Source organism: Suricata suricatta, chromosome 3, assembly GCF_006229205.1.
Source record: "Suricata suricatta isolate VVHF042 chromosome 3, meerkat_22Aug2017_6uvM2_HiC, whole genome shotgun sequence".
Lineage (NCBI taxonomy): Eukaryota > Metazoa > Chordata > Mammalia > Carnivora > Herpestidae > Suricata > Suricata suricatta.
The window spans coordinates 97,933,283-97,953,930 of NC_043702.1; the positions used below are offsets into that span (position 1 = coordinate 97,933,283).

At 44.1% G+C, this 20,648-nt stretch overlaps 1 protein-coding gene across 1 annotated transcript in view; it reads left to right on the top strand.

Annotated features, from left to right (window-relative positions):
- The first annotated feature begins 1,664 nt into the window (after window positions 1-1,664).
- Window positions 1,665-20,648, top strand: part of LOC115287038 (glycine cleavage system H protein, mitochondrial-like) — a 40,869-nt gene continuing 21,885 nt past the window's right edge. Inside the window, exon 1 of the mRNA XM_029933327.1 lies at window positions 1,665-1,740. Within this exon, the coding sequence (XP_029789187.1) occupies window positions 1,665-1,740 (76 nt within the window). The remainder of the gene's footprint in view (window positions 1,741-20,648) is intronic.

Consider the following 20,648-nt stretch of genomic DNA (forward strand, 5'->3'; position numbering starts at 1 on the left):
CACTGGGGGTCACAGATGAGTAAGTAAGACGTGGCCAGGCCTCAGGGAGGGCCCAGCGTGAAGGAGGAGAGGCCATGTGAAGTCCGGGCAGCAATGGCCGCAGTGTGAGGACTCGGGGAGGGGTACAGGAAGGGGTGATCGGTGCTCCTGGTCCACTGGCTTTGCAGAGAAGACCCCTTGCAGGCTCCTGAAGAGGGCCAGGGGCAGTTGGCAGGAGCACATGTGCAAAGGCTCAATGCTGAGAACCGGCACCTGTAGCATCAGGGGCCATACGTGTGGTCCGAGTGTAAGTTGTCGGAGGTGGAGAGTGCCCTGCACCAGGCCTCCCTGAGCCTGCACACGCCCCTCCCCCACACTTCAAGGGCCCCTCTCACCTCCCTGTGGAACCATCTCTTCTGTTAGCAGCAGCTGTCCTCCAGCCTCCCACGAGGCCCTTGCTGACCAGATACACTGGCCCTCAGCCACCTGCTGTCCAAGCAGTTGGCGCAGCTCTCTGGTGGCTTGGTGGGGCCTAGACTTTGTCTCCCAAAGGGATTCCAAGCTCCCTGAGGAAGCTCATCTCTGTCATCTGGTTCTCCAGGACCACTGCAGCCTGCACCCTCAGGCTGTGGGGGACATCTAGCTGGTGGTGGATGGGCTGGATGCTCATCAAGCCATAGAGAAGATGCGGGGTCCTGGATACAGCCTGGAACCAGACCGCCCCTTCCAAGCTGTCTACGGGGCCCGTGTCCTTATGTGGGAGGGGACCGGTGAGGGCGGCCAGGACCCCAAGTACTGGATATCCCCTTTAGGATCAGCCCCTACCAGGGAAACAGGGATACAAAGCCAAAGACCCGGAAGCAAGCAGGAAGGCAAGGCATTCCAAGGGAGCCCCCCTCCAAAGGAGAGCCCACAGCTGCATGTTCTTTAACCTTCGAACCAGAACTGGGCAGATCTCTGCGGCTCAGCAAGGACCTGGGTGATGGGAAGACAGATGAAAAAGAGGCCACCATGTTGCGGATTCCAGGACACCCACTGGAGGAGGGTCTATTTCTGGGCCGGGAGGCCCAGACTGGCCGAGCAAGTGGGCTCCGCCATCAGGGGTCATCTGTCACCACTGTCAGCAGCGTATTCAGCTAGCATTTCTGGGGTGCCAACTATGGGGCTGGCACCGCATACACATTAACATGAAGACACTGTGTCCTGCCCCCAGGGACTCCCGCCCTGCTCTGGCGAAAGCTGCCCTTCCTCCTCCCGCCCAGCTCACTCCCTCCTGGCTTCTCCTGGCCAAAGAGAAGCCACATAAAACGTGTTGGTTTTAAAAGTCCTCTCTTGGGGCACCTGAGTGGCTCAGTCAGTTAAGGATCTGACTTCAGCTCAGGCCATGATCTCAGTTTGTGAGTTCAAGCCCTGAGTTGGGCTCTATGCTGACAGCTCAGAGCCTGGAGCCTGCTTTGGATTCTGTGTCTCCCTCTTTGACTCTCTCTTGTCCATACTCTGCCTCCCTCTCTCTCTCATATAAATAAACATTAAAAACAAAATTAAAAGTCCTCTCCTCCCCCTCATGATGAACTGTAGACTGCAAGTGAACGAGAGAGAGGGAGATAAATTGTCCTGTTTTACAGACAATTGGGTGCCTAATGGGTGGAGTTTTGTTGGTAATATAGACCAGAACCCCAAAGTGCATGGGCTATGTGATGGGTGCCTCCGTACAGCCCCCACTGGCCAAGCCGCGGGACAGCAGCATCTGCTGGGCCTCAGGTGAGCTCTAGATGCTCACGCCTGGAGACAGTAACCTCAGCCAACCGCTACGGCACTCTGCACTTAGTTCAACAGTGTGCTGGTCTTGACAATTTCCTAGGTTTTCTTTTGAATCTTTATAGCATGCCTGTGTTTTGTGGGTCATTCAGGAAGCTTGGTGGTCCTACCAACTCCATTCATTCAGTCTCCATTACTGATAGTTTGATCTGTGGCTAAACATACGACGAGGCTCTCTGGGAAGATTCAAAAATCACCTTTAATTCCTGTAGGGTCCCTGAAGGTGAGAATTATGCCTCATTTATCTCGAGGCACTTAGCACAGTGCCTGGCATGTTATGAGTGGACAGTAGGTATAGAATGAATGAATGAATGAATGAATGAATGAATGTTCTTAGAGGCCTGTGGTCCCTGCAAGATGTCCTGATTTGACAGCCAGTTGGCTCTTTTCCACATAAAGACCATTGAGGTGACAAGAAAGATGTGGGTGAGAGGTGTCTCAGCCCCTTTATGCCTGAACTGTTGACATATCCCTCTGCTCCTTCTGAGGCTTGTTAAGTAGGCAGGACCTGCCCCAGGGAGTCTGACTCCCTAGGGCTGAGGTCAGGCCTGTGAAGCTGCATTTGAGCAAACTTTCCCAGGTGACTCCAATGCCGACAGCATCGGACCACACATTTGAAAAGTGTCACGCTGGCCCCACCCAAATCCCAGTGGTCCATATGGACACCTTTGCCTCCTTTTCACAATGTCACATGTGATGACCTTGATGGCTTTTGTCAGCCTAGCTTTCCTCTCTTCTGACAATACTCCCCACCCCCCAAAGACCACGCGCACACACAAGCATGTGCTCACACTAATGCACACTCCCTTAGAGTTCCCACTCACCTCCACCTTGCCAGTCATGGTGCCGCCATGAAAGGTCCGGAGGAGGACAGGCACATAATCCACCTTGCGCGAATCAGAGCCACGTTTCAAGTGGAAATACTCGCCTCACCGATACTCAGTGTCCACACTGATAACACGGGGATATCGAAATGGACCTGGGCTTCCTTTTGTGAGAACTGTCCCTAAATTGCCCATCATGCATAATGGATGCTGTTGTAGCTATTCATTTCCCCGTTTATTTTAATATCACCTAATTCTTTCTTGGGATCCAGCTGGAATCTGTGGGACTTATTAGCTCTCTGCTTCCCATATGAAGCTGAGAGTTCAGATGGGGGACAGGGCTTTGTCCCACACTCAGCAGATGCTTAACCAGTGAACGGTCTGAGTGCATGGGGCTGATCTAGCCAGGCTCTGGACGCAGGTGGAGGGGGGGGGGGCGGGTGTGCACTCTGCTCTGCCCTAGCCAGAGAGAGAACAGAGAAGGTTTAAATGCCTGGAGCAGTGATTTTTTTTTTTTTTTACTGGCATCTCAATCTGTCTACCGAATAAGATTTGCATAGGGGTGTTGGGGCAAGCTCAGTAGCTTGTGATTTAGGGATGTAAATTGCTTTTTAATTTGGAAGAAAAAAATGTTTGGTCTCAAGCAAGGTTCTCTTTAGATGTACAGCGCAGCCCAGTGAATTACTCTTCGGCTACAGGGCATCGGTTAAAGACTCTCTGGTGCGTCCTATAACTCTGGGGGGGCCGTAACTGCTGCGTTAACTCCTAAATTTCCCTGTGGCCAGAGGGTTGCGATCCATTCTCATTTAGCAAATCTGCTCAGGATTTATTATTTTCTTTTAGACTTACTCCAACCTTAAATTTTCCCCTTTCATAGGGGGAAAATTGTTTGCATACATTTGTGCCCTGGGGCTACCCGAACATGCCCATCAAGGACAGAAGCTCCTGACCCTGCCTTTTGGAGGAAGAGGAGGTAGTGTGCTCAGATCAACAACCACCACCCAATAGTCACTGGTCCAGGGCACATGACATCTCACACCTGTGCTGAGCGTATGTGTTATATATATTTACATACAGACAGACATATTAGTGTTTATATGTATACATAACATATACATAACATTGATTTGCATGTGTATGTATCTATACACACATATCCACACATATGCATTTATATGTATATACTTGTGTATGTATAGTTTGGTAAGTAGGGGTAGAAATATCTTCCCCTTTGCAGATGAGGAATCTGAGGCCCAAGAAATAAAGTAAGCATTTTGGGTCACACACCTGCTAAGTGACTGAGCCAAGTGTAGAAGGTTCATTCAACTCAAAAACTGCTTGTAGGCACTGTGCTTAAAAGGTTCATAGGCAGAACCTGGCTAAAAACGGACCCTTGGGGTAAATCACAGGAGACCCTCCACTCATCAATACTCTTTTGCGGCATGTCTTCAGCACCCCCACAAATTTTCCTATGATCATGCAGCCCAAGAGCTTCTGTGATGTGGACCAGGCACTCTCTCTCTCTCTCTCTCTCTCTCTTTTATTTATTTTTTGAGAGAGAGTGAGTGCATGCATGTGTGTAAGTGGGGGAGAGACTGAGAGAGAGAGAATCCCAAGCAGACTCTCCTCTGTCAGTGCAGAGTCCATTAGTGGGACTTGAGCCCATGAACCATGAGATCACGACCTGAGCCAACATCAGGAGTTGAACGCTCAACCTACTGAGCCACCCAGGCGCCCTTGGACCAGGCTATCCTGAGAGACCGACAAAGGCTTTGCTGAAGTTCGGGCGCCTTCATCAGCCAAGTTCACCCTACTAAAACCAAAGCACCTATGTTTGGTATCCTTTTCTTCACGAGCCCTCACTGGGCTCTTCCTTAAAGGAAGTGCTTTCTTCCTTAAGTACTTACAAATGGACAGTTTCACAACTGGACTTAGACAGTTTTCCAGGCACGAACACCAAGGTCAATGGCCTTTAGCTTCATATTTGGAAATTAACTTTGTTTTGTTTTCCAGTTTTGCACATCAGCACTGCATTTGTTGGTGGAGCCCTCTCTCCCTCTCTCTTGTCCTTCCTGTCTTGACAGATTCCAGACAGTGCATCTTTGAAGTCATATTATCCATCTCTTTTCCTGTTTGGAATAGAGTTGTGGAAGACGGGACTTGAATGAGATACATGTCTGCAAGGGTCTGGCAGGGCTGGCCTGCAGGTGGGCCCCCCCAACCCCGCCTCTCTTCCCCTCTCCATCTCTCCTCTTTTCCTGGGCTTCCCCTCCCACATCGAACCCTGTATCCTTCCTACTCATGTGAAAACCCTAGTGAGGAAAAACAATGAAAGAGGCATGGGTATGTGTGCATCCTCTCTGTGCCTGTGACCAGAGCAGGCTGTCATATGCCTGTCCCCTTCCCCCAAGCGGGGGGAGCACTGACAACTGTGGCAGAGAATCCCAGTGGCCCCCAGACAGCACCCAAATCCACATTTCCCAGCCCCAAACAAAATGAAAAAGAATTAATTTTCTCTCGTCCTTGACTTTTCCTTCCAAACCTCAGCTCATTCAATACTGGAGTTTCCCTGACACCACTCTTACTACCCCAGAGCGAGCTTTTGCATTTGTCCTTGGCTGCAACTCTGCCTTTTGTATGTCTCCTTCCAACATCCACGCTCAGACAGAGCTCCCTGTGCGCCCACAGCTCTGCCTTCCACGATTCTCGTGGTTCTGCCTCTCTGCTCAGTAGAGAAGACAGTCAGGACTGCTGGCAGGCTCAGCCCCTGTCCCCAACTGTACGTGTCCGAAAAGCCCTTTCCAGGACTCACCAACTCCAGGCTCCTCCACGACTGTGATACTTGAGTTAACATGTCTATTTCCAAACATATATAGAATTATATACGTGAGTTATTTTTCAGACAATTTTTTGCCATCACAAAAAGCTTCTGTGTTTCAGCCTCATGAATATGTCTGAATTTCAAAGGCTCTGGATCATAGAGAGATCTGCAACCAGGGATTCAGGCTGAGTAAACATTTCCACCTGCTCACACTCATGTATAAGACATAAGGCTTTACTTAAATACATAAACGTTGATATCTTTGAATGGAAATATACACAGAGAACACTGTCTCGGGAGATTGCTAATTTTTCCTTTCAGTAATACCCACAAGTCCTAGCCCAGGGATGGTCACACAATTAAGGACCTGTCTGGTGACTCATTAAACTTTTTTTCCACCTCCAAATGAGGCACATTTATTTTTCTGCCTTTAGCCCAGTACCTACTGGGTCCACTGGCTGCTGAGTTAGCATGTTGATTTTAGCTACTCAACTAACAAAATATATTACATAGTTCTCATGGACAAATTGAGACAGGTGGGGAGGAGGGACTTCAAGGAAAAGGTAGGCTGTGTTCAGCCCCTTTCCTCTCCACTGTCAGCTCTCATGTATTTCACTCTCCCAAGTCAAAGAGCGGCAGGGGCCCGTGGCGACCGATGTAAAGCCCATGACCCATAGGGATCACGGTCAAGGAAACTGATACAGGACTTTCTCCTCCAGGACCAAGAATGATGGGGATGGCATGCATGGTAAAGCTGCAGGCCACGAGAGGAGCTTACCTGCAGACACCTGTCCCCCAGGGGACCAGGGGACCAGGGGATATGCCACCCCTTCCCTCCCCCTGCTCCCATCTGCCTGGTCAAGAGATAGCCGAATAAGTGGCTTGAGTCCTCCACACTCTGGTGGCTGAGGGAGTCCTCTGCCCACCTTAGAGGGATGGTCACCCTGATGGCTGCAGCAGCAATGGTCCACAACAAGGGGACTACTCAACAACCACCGATTTAGAACCTGTGATATTCCAATAAAAGACAGAAACTCAGGTGGGTCACAAAGGAAAATAATGGCCCATCTGTACTGGCTGCTGTAATGTACCACCTGGATTCCCCTACAGGAATGAAGACCTTCCGCCTTCCCTCCCTCTCTCTTCTTGAGCTTCTGAGATGCCTGTAGGTAGACAGACTCAGCTGCCAGCCAGTCCTCTTTGGGAATTGTCCTGGCACATCCAAGGTCATGCCCACTTTCCAGGACAGAGAACACTGAAAACCTGATTGGGTTCAGGAGTATAAAATCTAAGCCCCCTCACCTCAGCTCTAGGCAGTCTTGAAGGGCCATACTTCAGAGCTCTTTATGAAACTAAGCTTGGTGTACAGTGCCCATCACTTCATGAAACCAAGCTTGGTGGACAGTGCACATCACAGTTCAAGTTTTCCTCCTCCCAATCCTACTCCTTCCTTCTCCTCTGGGGATGAGTCCAAGAGAACTCCCTAATAGACTGGCAGTCTGCTCTCCATCTCAGTCTCCTTGCTGGGGATCCCACCTGGGATATGTTCTGGGGCCCAAAGAGAAGATGGCCTATCAGAGAAAAATATACACCTCGCCAAGGAGAGCTCCTCTCTTGATCCTTAAATGTTAGGTAAAAACCCACCTGTAGTCTCACTGACCCTGGTTATTTACTAAATAGTATCTCTCCAATCATTTTCTTTTTCTTTCTTTGTTTGTTTGTTGTTGAAAAAATGATATTTTAACAAAAGAAGATGTTGCTTGAAAAAAATTTTTTTAAGTTTTTACTTAAATTCCAGTTAACATGAAGTATAATATTAATTTCAGGTGTATGATCTAATCACTTCCTTTTCTAGGCTAATTGGTCCTTTCAAGTGTTACATTTCTTCTGTGGTCAATTTAGAAAATATATTTGCTATGAGATGGCACATTTCTTCTAGATTTTATAATTATTTCTCAAAAGTGACACATATTATTCTCTCTGGTATTTTAATTTCTCTTGGCTATACCAGTTTTCAAATTCTTTATCTCTGAGACTGAACAGAAAAACAGAGCCCTCTTTAGCAATCAAAAGCAGCACATACATGATAAAAGACTTTCTGAAGCTGAAATGTGGATTTTCCAACTTATCAATGTGGCACGTGAATGAAAGGAAAAGGTGGCACTGGTTAGATGTGCGTTGGTGGCCTAGAGAGTCACATGACATATACACTAATGCACAGAGCAAAATATAAAGAGATGAAAATCATGAAGGAAAAAATTAGAGAGTTAGAGGTAGAACCAGGACACATGACATGCAAGCGTTGGGGATCTAGAAGAAAACAAAAAGGATCCCATAGCAAAAGGGTGATAATTAAATAAATAACAGGAGAAAATTCCTGAATGGAGAATAATGAGTTGTCTGGAAATGAGAAATATATATGTCTGAAACTCAGAATCTGGAAACTGAAAGGAGACATTTCAAGGGAAAGTCTAACCACAGTCTAGATATAAAAGCACTAACTACTTGAGCAACACCAGGCAGCAGGGGCAGTGGGTGGGGAAGGAAGTGAGAGACATTCCAAATATTTCTTCCAGGACTGGGAGACGGGAGAGGAAGAGGAAGGGAAAAGGGGGTCCTGGGGGTGCAGGCGAAGTGAAGGCATTCTAATGGCTTTATATCATAGGGTAACAATGGGAGGAGAGCAATATAAAAATAGAATGTCTCCCTTGGTAGAGGAGTATCTTATTTATAATAATAATAAGAGGAAAATAAGTGATTATGAGTACAAGTAATGGAAAATGTTAATAGAATGTAATAGAATTTGTTAAGAATGTACAAATTAGGGGTGCCTGGGTGGCTCAGTTGGTTAAGCCTCCGACTTCGGCTCAGGTCAGATCTCACGTTCGTGAGTTCGAGCCCCGCGTCAGGCTCTGTGCTGACAGCTAGCTCAGAGCCTGGAGCCTGCTTCTGGTTCTGTGTCTCCTTCTCTCTCTGCCCCTCCCCCTCTCATGCTCTGTCTCTATCAAAAATAAATAAAATATTTTAAAAAAAAGAATGTACAAATTAACAAAGGTAAAAGAAGATGAGTAACAATGTGATGAAACCAGTGAAAATATGGAAAAAGAAAAATAATGTAAGAGAAATTATAACTATAAAGCAATATGAAAGGAAAGAAAAAGCAGGTATATAGGTTTTTCAGTCATTTGTGAATAAACTGAATTATCTCTTTAAAAGACAGAGCTTATCATAGAGGGTTAAAGCCAAAAATATTTATACATTATTTAAATAAATATACTTAAAAGGAATCAACAATGAAAGCTTCAAATTAAAGGCATGGGAAGAAGAACGCCAGGTAAATGCAAATGAATAAAAAGCAAGAGTGGCAATATGTAATATTAGACAAAGTAGAACTTAAGGTTAAACACTAAATGAGACAAAAAAGGGACACTGCATAACACAAGTGGTACAATTTATGAGGAAGATATTTCTTAAGTGTATGCCTGAAACAATGTATTGGCTAAACATATAAAACTAAAACTATTAGAAATGTAGGAAGAACTTGATTTTTAAAATAATACACGAAGATTTCAGTATAATTCCATTAGAGTATTTCATATCTAATAAATTAAATTACATATGGACATATATAATTTTAAAAACTCAATAATCTTGAATATACATAAAATTTATAATTGCACTGAATAAAGAATATACTTATTCCAGGGGCGCCTGGATGGCTCAGTGGGTTGGGCATCCAACTTCGGCTCAGGTCATGATCTTGCAGTTCGTGAGTTTGAATCCCATGTTGGGCTCTGTGCTGACAACTCAGAGCCTGGAGGTTCTGTGTCTCCTTCGCTCTCTGCCTCTCCCCCTCTCATGCTCTGTCTCTCTCTGTATCAAAAATAAATAAAAAATTTTTAAAAATTAAAAAAAAATAAAAATAAACATTTTTTAAAAATTAAAAGGGGAGCCTGGGTGGCTCAGCAGTTGAGGTTTTGGTTTCAGCTCAGGTCATGATCTCACAGTTCATGGTTCGAGCCTTGCATCGGGCTCTGTGCTGACAGCTCAGAGCCTGGAGCCTGCTTCAGATTCTGTGTCTCCCTCTGTCTCTGACCCTCTCCTGCTCTTGCAGTCTCTGTCTCTCAAAAATAAATAAATAAACATAACAAAATTAATTAAAGAAAAATTTATTAAAAAATTAAAATTAAAAAAAGAACATACTTATGCTATGTTCACAAACTATGTAAAATATTGATCATGTTCTTTCCCCAAAAGAAATGTTGTGAATAATCTAAAAATAGAGATTATATATAGCTATAAAATAGAGATCACATTCTCTAACCATATCGGAATGAAATTAGAAACATATAATAGGAAATGACCGGGGCGCCCGGGGGGCTCTGTCACTGGAGCGGCCAGCTCGTGGTTCGGCTCAGGCCAGGGTCTCAGGGTTTGTGGTCTCGAGCCCTCTGCGTCAGACTCCTCGACGATGGTACAGACCTGCTGGGGATTCTCTCTTTCCTCTCTGCTCCTCCCCTGTTTGCTCTCTCTCTCTCTCTCAAAATAAATAAAACTTTAAAAAAAATAACCCAAATCTTAACCACTTAGAAATTAAAATATATAATCTTAGAAAAACTTTGGATTGAGAGAGGGATATTACAACTTCTGAAGGAGCCAAAGAAAAGAGCACTTTATACGAAACCCATGGGTCAGGAAAATACTAATAAAAATTAGTAGTGTTAACGCCTAACTACTTAAAATTAACACTAAGTAGTTCAGAATTCAAGAAATTAAAACATATAAACAAAAGACATTTCTTAAAACTAGGACTAGGAAACTCACCAAGACAAAAATTGAAATTAAAGTAATAAGCAAATATTTCAAATAAGAGAGAGGGAATATAAATCTAAAATCAAGTACTTTTAAAAGAATAGTAACATGAAATATGTCTTCACAAACTTGATTAAGGAAGAAAAGAAGAGATTAGTAATGTGAAAGTAAATAAAAACATAAATGCAAGAGAAATTAAAATACAAGAAATTAACACATACAACTTTTTGGCAATGATTTAAAAATTTAGAAGAAATGGATGATTTCCTGGAAAACACAAATTACCAAAATTAACACCAGGGGAAGTGGAACATTTGGATAGCAATTATGGGGGAAGAATTAGGAAAGTGAGCAGAGAGCTATGATTTAGTAAATAACAGGGGCCCAATAGGGTCGCAGCTGGGTTTTATCTAATACTGAAAAACCAGTTGATTCCCATGTCAAAGAGCCTACTCTTAACCCTATGAAAAGATGGAGAGCTGTCTTATCTTATGAAGACAGCATAGCTTTAATGTCAAACACTGAAAAACTATTTTTAGAAAAGACATAGGCCAATCTCACAGGTGTCTATAGATGGGAACACTCAATCTAAACTATTAGTAGCCTCTAATGATGCTTCAAAAGAAAAATAGGCTGAACTCAAGTAGAGTTTGTTTAGGAAATGCAGACTAGTTCAATATCTGGACACTTATGAACATAATCCAGTGTATCAGTACATGAAAGGGAAAAAATCATGTGATCCCATCAGTAAATGCTTAAAGAACACTTGATATAAGTCTGCAGCCATTTCTAATTAAAACATAAGTAAAATGGGGATGCCTGAGTTGCTCAGTCGGTTGAGTGTCCAACTTTTGCTCAGGTCAAGATCCCATGGTTCATGAGTTCAAGCCCTGCACTGGGCTCACTGCTGTCAGTGCAGAGCCCACTTCAGATCCTCCATCCCCCTCGATCTCTGTCCCTCCCCCACTAACACTTGTACATGTGCTCCATCTCTCTCTCTCAAAAATAAATAAACATTTAGAAAGACCTAAGTAAAAGAGTAAAAGAAAATACTCAGATATGAGTATAATATAATAAGATTTAATTATAATAAAACAAAGAATTAAGTATTAGGTTAGATAAATATAACAAAACAAAACATAAAATATAACAAAAAATTAAAGGAAATCTTGCTCTAAATGCCAAACGCCTAAAAATATTTAAATGAAAACTCATTAACTAGACAGGGATGCTTGCTTTCATTATAATTACTCAATTATTTTGTTCTGGTGAATGAAATCAGCATTTTTATGCCATAAACATTAAAAAGATAAAATGCTCTCTTTTTATGCTAAGGAGATTATTGCATTTCTAGGAAACTCAATATACTCTAATTAGAAAAGCTTAACAAAGTGTGTAAGAGAGTTTGACAAGGTAGCAGGATATAAGGTAAATATACAAAAATCAACGGCTTCTATCCAAGCAATCCATATGACAAAGAAAATGAAAAAAAAGTGCTGAATACACAAACTAGAAAATGCTAGGGAATGAGGTTAATAAGAAAGGCACAAGACCCGCCTGAAGCAAATTATAAGATTTTATCAAAGAATATGAATATAAAGTAAGATATAAACAAGTGGAAATGGGGTACCTGGGTGGCTCAGTGGGTTAAGTGTCCTGCTTTGGCTCAGATCTTGATCTTACAGTTTGAGTTCAAGCCTCATGTCAAAAACAACAGAGAGCCTGCTTTTGTTCCTCTGTCCCCCTCTCCCTGGCATTCTCTCTCTCAAAAATAAACAAACATTAAAAAAAAAAAAAAGAAAAGAAATCGTCTGCTAAACAAATGGAAACAGATAAAAAATTTTAGGATGGAGAGACTTGGTATTGTGCCAACTAGATTTCCCAGAATTGGTATATATAAATTTAGTGTAATTCCAATTTGAATCCCAATAGGATCATTTGAACTGGAGAACATGGTCTTATGACATATATTTTTATTTATTTATTTATTTTTAAATGTTTTATTTATTTTTGATACAGAGAGAGAGACAGAGCATGAGAGAGGGAGGGGAAGAGAGAGAGGGAGACACAAGGGAGAGGGAGACAAAGAATTGGAAGCAGGTTCCAGGCTTTGAGCTGTCAGCACAGAGCCTGACACAGGGCTCAAACCCACGAACATGAGATCATGACCTGAGCTGAAGTCAGAGGCTTAACCAACTGAGGCACGCATGTGCCCCACTATATTTTTAAAAATATAAGACTGAGACTTGACAATATGTTAAAAAAATACTCTACTTACTAAATTTTACAACATGCTATGAAGTTCCTATAAACAAATTAATGTGTTATTTTCATAAATGTAAACAAATGGATCTGCAAAAGAGAATAGAAAATCCAGAAATAGATTATAAAATAAGTGAGAAACAAATCAGTAAAGCTGGTATTTCAATTTGTGGGGAATAAAAACAAAAAATAAATTTCAGGGACACCTGGGCAGCTCAGTCAGTTAAGGGACCAGCCCTTCGCCTCAGGTCAGGTCACGCTCATGGTTCAAGAGAAAAAGCCCATGTCGGGCTCTGCTCTGACAGCACGGAGTCTGTTTGGGGTTCTCACTCTCCCTCTCTCTCTGCCCCTCCTCTGCTCATGCACACGTGCTCTCTCTCTCTCAAAATATATACATTTTAAAAGTAGTTTTAAAAAGTACAAATAAATTTCAGATGGATTAATGATTTTAAGTGTGAAAAAAAATAAAAATTACATCCAACAACCTGTTATCTTCAATCTGGAGAAAAGGACACCCTCCAAAATGATACTAGAAAACCACAAATCTTATAAGCAACAGCAGAGCAATTAAAACCTTAAGTATAGCAAAAGACACTACAAATTAAGTCAATACACACAAGATAGACTTGGGAAAGTGTTTGCAGTGCGGTAGATAGACAAAGTTAAACCTATATTATGTAAAGAGTTCATACAAATTGACAAGAATTGGACAAATGACTGACAGAAAAATAGGTATAAAAATTAAGAAGACAGTAATCCAGGGGAGAGCAGAGTTAAATGATCGACAAACACTAACTGTATGTAAATTCTGAAGTAGTCAGTGAAATGTAAATTAAAGTAGCAATGATGATGTATGACATGGTGACTGTAGTTAATAAGATTATGTTACATATTTGCAAGTTGCTAAGAGAGTAGATCTTGTAAGTTCTCATCACACAAACACACAATTTTGTAACAGTGTATGGTGACCCATGTTAACCACACTTATTGTGGTGATCGTTTCCCAATATGTACAAATAGTGAATCATTACACCTGAAATGAATACAAGCTTGTGTGTCAACTATACTTCAATTAAAAAAGTAACAATGAGCAGTCACTTACTAACCTAGCAGGTTTGCAAAAATTAAAACACTGGAAATGCCGTCTGCTGGCTTCTAGGTGGAAATGTGATTTATGACACCCATTTTGAAAGTGATCTGGCAACATCTATTAAAATTAAGGTATTAAAATTAAGAGTAGTCTCATTTCTCAGCATTTATCTCATAGGAATAAAAGCACCTGTATGTAAGGACACATGTATGAGAATATTTATTGCTTGTACAGAAAAAAAGGTGAATTCCTACCAATTAGGAATAATTGAATAAATTCTAGCATATTTTTCATATGACAGCCTGTTATGCAAGCACTTAACAGGCTGCATTAGCGTAATGACAGTTGACCTATGGGCTGGAGTTCAGAGTTGAAGTGATTTTCATGAGTTACTGTTGATAAGAAAAATAAGATAAAGAAAAGTGTAAAAGATTAATGTAGAACATTGACTAAAAAACTCAATAACATGCATGTATGGCAATGTACGTGTGTACGAAACCATTATTGTTATACATGCAGGTAAAATTATGAGTGTGCATCTAAAAAGATTTGTTAGAAATAATAGAAAATTAAAAGGTGTAGGAGTGTGCACAAAAAGGAAAGATGACTTTTGAACTTGCTGAACAACCACAGTGTTGATGAAAATATTACAATTAATTTGGGGGGAAGACCAAGAACTCTCTCCCTAGTCCTTGTCACCATCTTGGTCATGACATTGGAAAGATACTGGAAACTATGTTGGTTACACTTGCAGATAAAGGAAAGAAAGATGAGAAAGCTATTATGTTTGGAGAAATGAAATTCAAAACAAGCCGGAAGATTTAGCCCAGAGCTATAAAATGAACATTAATCAAGATAAACACGAAGTCTTGCACTTGGGTTTGAACGGATCCATTTCCTTAAACCATCTGTGTGAGAATTATCAGTTTCTGATCTGTGAATTCCATGAAGTCACTGAGCCTGTCTTATTTATTTTTAAATCTCACTACCGACTACCCAGCATCGTGCCTGGCCCATAATCACACAGGACACAGCCTCAACAGCATCTGGTAGGACAGGGGACAAGATACGAGACCAACCCGCACAAGGAGGAGACAGGACGTCCATGAGGGGCACCTGCTCTATGTCAGATTACATCCTGGGGTGCTGTCACCTCCTAAGATCCTTGGAGAGTGAATAAAATTGATATACTTTGCAGGTAGAATATATTAGAAAGGGCAGGTAAACTAAGTATGTTACTTGCCCCCCAAAACAGGGATTTGAACCCAGGGTTTACCTGACTCCAAATTTTCTCCCGAAAACTTGGTGGGAGAACAAAAATTATTTTAAAATCATAGGGGGCAGGGGACAATCTGTGTGGCTCAGTCAGTTAAGTGTCTGACTCTTCATTTCGGTTCAGATCATGATCTCACAGTTTGTGGGTTTGAGCCCCGCATCGGGCTCTGTGTTGACAGCATGGAGCCTGCTTGGGATTGTCTGTCTCCTTCTCTGTACCTCCTCTGCTTGGTTGCTCTCTCTCTCTCAAAACAAATAAATAAACATTCAAAAAAAAAAAATACAGGATGCCCTGTTCCTTAAAAAAAAAAAAAAAAGTCATGGGTACTTACTGCTGGGAAATCACAGGGGTCAGAGGTCGGGGTGTGGCTGGGGCCTGGGGCTTGAGTTCTGGGCACCTCTCTGCTGCCACCACCACTACCACCACCCTTAACCTGGGAAGTTTTGCTTCTCTCTTTTTTGCTCTATACTTCATAAGAATTGTTGTTTTATTCTTTGTAAGACTCCATTTGAATAAAGAATTCTCTGACTGAAAAGGAAGAGCTTAAAACCAATGATCTCATGCGTGCTGGGTCAGTCTTCATTACATACATGAGAAAAATGGAATTTCAAGAAGAGAGTGAATTGCTTGAATTCTCGAGGCCCTGCCCGGACTGGCCCCAGACCACCAGAAAACCTGAATTTCTCCTGTGGCCTTGACCCCAGACCTGCAGATCTCCTGAGTGGGTGAAGGGGGTGGGGGCTGTTTGCAGGTGGCAATGCCAGACGGTCACTGTCTCTCTGCTCCCTGGTCCAGACACGCCCAATCCCCACCCCCCTTACCCACCAGGCTGCTTTTCCTGTCTGTGCTCTGGGGAGGGCTGAGGGCTTGACATAAGCCTCCTGGGGTCTGTCAATCTTTCCCTGAGTGCATCCACTTTTCCAGAAGGCAGTGCTACCCCTAGATGCTTAAAAGCCCATTTGGGGCCCCCCGTGGGGTGCCGGAGACTGCCCCACACCAGGCAGCGGGTGAGTTCCTTCTTGGTTGCTTTCCTGTCCGTGTTTGCTTGGCTAAGCAGTGTTGGTTTAGCGCTGCTCACCCACTTTCGCTCCCAACAGGAAGCCAGCCTGCTGACCCAGGCAGGCCCTCTCCCCTCAAGCCATGGGGAAGTATCGCCATCTCTATCTCAACCATTGCACAGTCTCCCTGCTCTTCCAGAACCGGGCAGCCTCAGACACTGAGATGGACCTCAGGTTTGAGGCAGCGGGGCCTGAGTTGAGGGGGCCTGCTCCCTGACATTTCCATCCAGGGGGAGTTGAAAGGGCCTCTGCCCTGGTATTTGTTGTTGGAGTAAAGGAGCCTCTGTAAATAAATGACACAGGTCAAAGGGAGTACTGTGGTCTAACAGTGGATGCCTCTGTCTGATAAACTGTCCAGCGTGTGGGGACGAAGGGTGACAGGAGCAAGACCTCACAGCCCAGGGGACTGGCACTCTGAATTCTAGCAAATCAAGCCCCCCTCTCGGACCCTCAGTGATTTCCTCATGCTTACAGTTAAAGACCCTTAGTAGCAAGTGTCTGCAGTTTGTGAACTTGAAAAAGCCTCTACTTCGACCAACGTAGATTTTTGTTTTTTTTGTTTGGCTGTTTTTTTAAGTCGCTTAACACAGCCATTTTATTTGTTCCTTCTTTTGTGGCTCTGAGTTCAGGAGGGGCTCTCCTGGGCTTGAGGTCTCAAGAGGGGTTGCAAACGTCAGGACCACCTGGGGGCTGCCAGCATCCAAAGCCCCAGTTGGGCTGGATGTTTGAGTGGACCCGTTCACAAGGCTGGTGGTTGATGCTGGTTGTCTGCTGGGGGCTCAGGCAGGCCTGCCAGCCATGGCTTGCACATGGTCTCCCCATGTGGCCCAGGCTCCCTCACAGCATGGCGGCCTTGCAGTTAGATTTCTGACATGTAGTTAGATTTCCACAACTCCAAAGGTGAGTGTCCCTGCCTGGAAAGTTTGTCTCACTTAAAGCCCTTTAAAATTTCAATGGGACAAGACGTGATACAACTGAAGGCATTTTAACACATCACGATGGTCATTTCTAACGAGATGTCTGTGGCTATCAGCCACAAGAAAGCCCTGTGTGGCATGGATGGCGCTGACTGTTACAGTTATTTTGTCAACCGGCAGCTTCGTACTCAGGGCCAACCTGTCTTATTCACATCTCACAGCTGGAGTCTCACATTTGTGACTCTGTGCTGGCTGTCCCCATGCTGGTCTGTCCACAACACATTCTGAGCACTGGCTGTCCCTGCTCTGAGTGTCACGTGCAGAATTCTAAGACCCGGAAGCACACCCTTTCCCAGCCCTCCCTGCCCTCAATGGACAGTGGCATTCTGTCAGTTGACTGAGGGCTCCTCTGAAGACTTGCAAAGGCGCATTTCCACAAGAGCAGAGGGACACAGGGGTCCCTGCTTGGTCACTGCTGCTGACCCCAGTATACCAATAGGCATAGGGTACCATGCTGGAAACTTAGCGAAATCTATGCCGAGGTGACAACATGTACATTGGCAACATCAGGAACTCCAGGGTTTTGCCAGGGGCCAGGTGGGTTGCTGTTAAAGAGCCAGGTTGTGAGTACAAAGGATCTTGCAAGGATGCATGCAAAATGGGCATCCGTTCCCCGCCCCACACTTCATGCACACAAATTAGGGGACAGAGCAAGAGCTCCAGCTTCAGCTGTTTTGGAGAGAAGAGAGCAAAGAAGGCAAGTAGAGAAAAATGCTCCTCTCCCCTTGGGGAGGATGAAGGACGGAAACTTCCGGCACTCAGAGGGCAACCCAAGGAAAGGGAGCAGTCAGGGAGGCCGCGATTGTTGGAAAATTGTAGGAGTTGGGATGACTATCGAAGGAACAGCAGGATTTACTTATTTGTTTTGTTAACTTTTTCTTCTCTTGAGAACTTTTAAAATCCTCCCTCCTAGCTACTTTCACTTAGGAAATGCGGTATTATTAACTCTAGTCACTTGGCTGTACATTACATCCCCATTGCTTGTTTATTTTATAACTGGACATTGGTATCTATTGAACTTCATTCATTTAAAATTGTACATTTTATTTTAAAGTGTATTTTGAGAGAGGGAAAAAGAGCCCATGTGCATGTAGGGGAGGGACAGAGAGAGGGAGAAAGAGAATCCCAAGCAGCTTCCATGCTGTCAGCACCGAGCCTCATGAGGGTCTTGATCCCATAAACCTTGGGATCACAACCTCAGCTAAAATGTTGTTAAAAGTGTCAAGAGTTGGACAGGTAACCAACTGAGCCACCCAAGTGTCCCTTAAATTGTACATTCTACTGATGGTAGAAATGTCCTGTATCTGTGCTATTCGATATGATAGCTGTTAGCCATGTGTGCCTTTGAGCAGTTGAAATATGATCAGTCCAGGGGTGCCTGGGTGGCTCAGTCAGTTAAGTGACTGACTTCAGCTTGGGTCATGATCTCATGGTTCATGGGTTTGAGCCCCGTGTCAGGCTCTGTGCTGACAGCTCAGAGCCTGCTTCAGATTCTGTGTCTCCTTCTCTCCCTGCCCCTCCCCCTGTAGCTCTCTCTCTCTCTCTCACTCTCTTTCTCTCTCTCAAAGATAAATAAACATTAACAAATTTTTAAAAAAGGAATATGATGGGGAACTGAAGTTTTATTTTATTTTAATTGACTTAAATTTAAATATCCACATGTGGCTAGAAGCTACAAAACAGAACTCATAGGGCTTGTTTCAAAGAGATAAAACAATATTATCTCTGTACACGAATGTTCATAGCAGCATTATTTATAAAAGCCAAAAGCTGGAAACCAACCAAGTTTTGTTATCAACTGAATGGATAAATAAAATTTGCTTTATCCACACAATGGAATATCATTCAACCAGAAAACAGAAATGAATGGATGACCCTTGAAAACATTACACTAAGTAGAAGAGGCCAGACACAAAAGGCCATGTGTTGTATGATTCCATTCATAGGAAATGTCCATATGAAACAAACCCACAGAGACAGAGAGCAGATTCATGGTTGCCGGGGTCTGGGAGGGAATGAGGAGTGACTATTAATGTCTTCCCTTTTGGCGTGATGAAAATGTCTTAGAACCAGAAGTCAGGGCTGCCCAACATTGTGAATGGACTAAATGTCACTAATGGTAAAGTTTATGTTATACATAATTGACCACAATAAAACAAAACAAAATGCAGACAAACAAAAGGCAATATTACCTCGTCTTATTCTTTTGGAAAAGGGAATGAAGTCTTCTGGCCTCAGTGAAACTCCAGCCCCCAAGAGTTCAGTCTCTTGCCACTTTCTTCCCCTACTCGAGGGGCAGAAGACACCACTTAGGGATAACAGGTGAGGTGTCATGTCTGAAGGGACCAGAAAGAGCCACACAGTGACAGGGGAGGGCAACACCAGTTTAGGTTCTTCTAGCCCCCACAGGGGCACTGGCAAGACTCCTGGACAGGAGGCTGACGCCCGGCACTCCTGAGTGTCTAAGACATGGCAGCCCCGCCCCTGGGAGCTGGTGCTCTCATGTAAGGCGCTGAGATGATTAACAACCCCTTCTGTGGGCCCAGCCCCCATCAAGGCCAAGTGTGTGCCTATTAATCAGGCGGGAGTGCTCTTTGCTCAGACATGCGTTTGGTGGGGCAGGCCCCCAATATTCATCGAGGATGCTGTGTGGAGCTCCTAACCTTTCCCTGCAGTCTGCTGGGAGCCCCGCCTCCCGCACCCACAAGGAGCTGGCCAAAAGGACAAGGCACCGTAATTTAGCTGGGGATGCCACTCAGGAAGGGGTGGGCCTTCAGAAAGGGCTCTGAAATGAGACCATGCTCCTGACTCCACAAATCAATATTCACTGTCCAGGTGGCACTGGAGACAGGTGTGGGGAGGATTCCCCCTCCCTGCCTGCCAAATGAAATAAATTGTGAAGTCACCTGGTCAAAAGAGAAAAATGACTCCTGATCAGGAAAAGCATGGTCTTGAGGGAAGCACAGAGAGCCCAGAACTAAGAGTCCTCTGTGCTGCTGTCCAGCACCGTGTCCCCAGGCTGTCATGCAACCTTTAAAGTTTCAAGTTTGTCAAATGGAGCCAAGGAGCCTGCCCTCCCACACTCATGGGCTCACAGGAGGATGGGCCCTTGAAGTCAGACAGACCTGAGCTCAAATTTTATTTCTGCCACCTGCTAGATGGGTAAAGTGGGATAAGTTGCTTGGTCTTCCTAAGCCTGTTTGCTCATCTGTAACATGGGTAGAAGAAAGTCTACTTGACAGGGTTGTCATGGAAATCAGGTGGCATAATGGATTGTGAAGCCATTAGCACTATGCCTGGCCCTTACCAAGAAGTGCTCAATGGATAACAGCTATTATCAGAATTATATATACTGTCAAACACAGCTTTAGATGGGGAAGCAGTTTCAAAATATGTGGCCTATTTTGCCAGGATGACGCAGTCTTGGAAGCTCTGCAGGGATAGGGAGAAAATTTGGGAATGAGCCCTAGCACTGCCGTAGGCAAGTGGGGCAAAGCCCTACCATGTTTTATCCTGTCCCACCTTGGGTTCTCCAATGGGTCCAAGTTGCTCAAGAAACGGACCCTTACCAACCCAGAAAAGTCTTGCTGTGGGTCCTTCTTACGGAGATTAAATGTGTGTGTCTTCCACCATTCACAGGAAGAAAACTACCCGCCCAAAGTGATGGTGTTTAGAGGGGGACCTGTGGGAGGGAATTAGGTCATGAGAGTAGAGCCTCGTGAATGGGATAC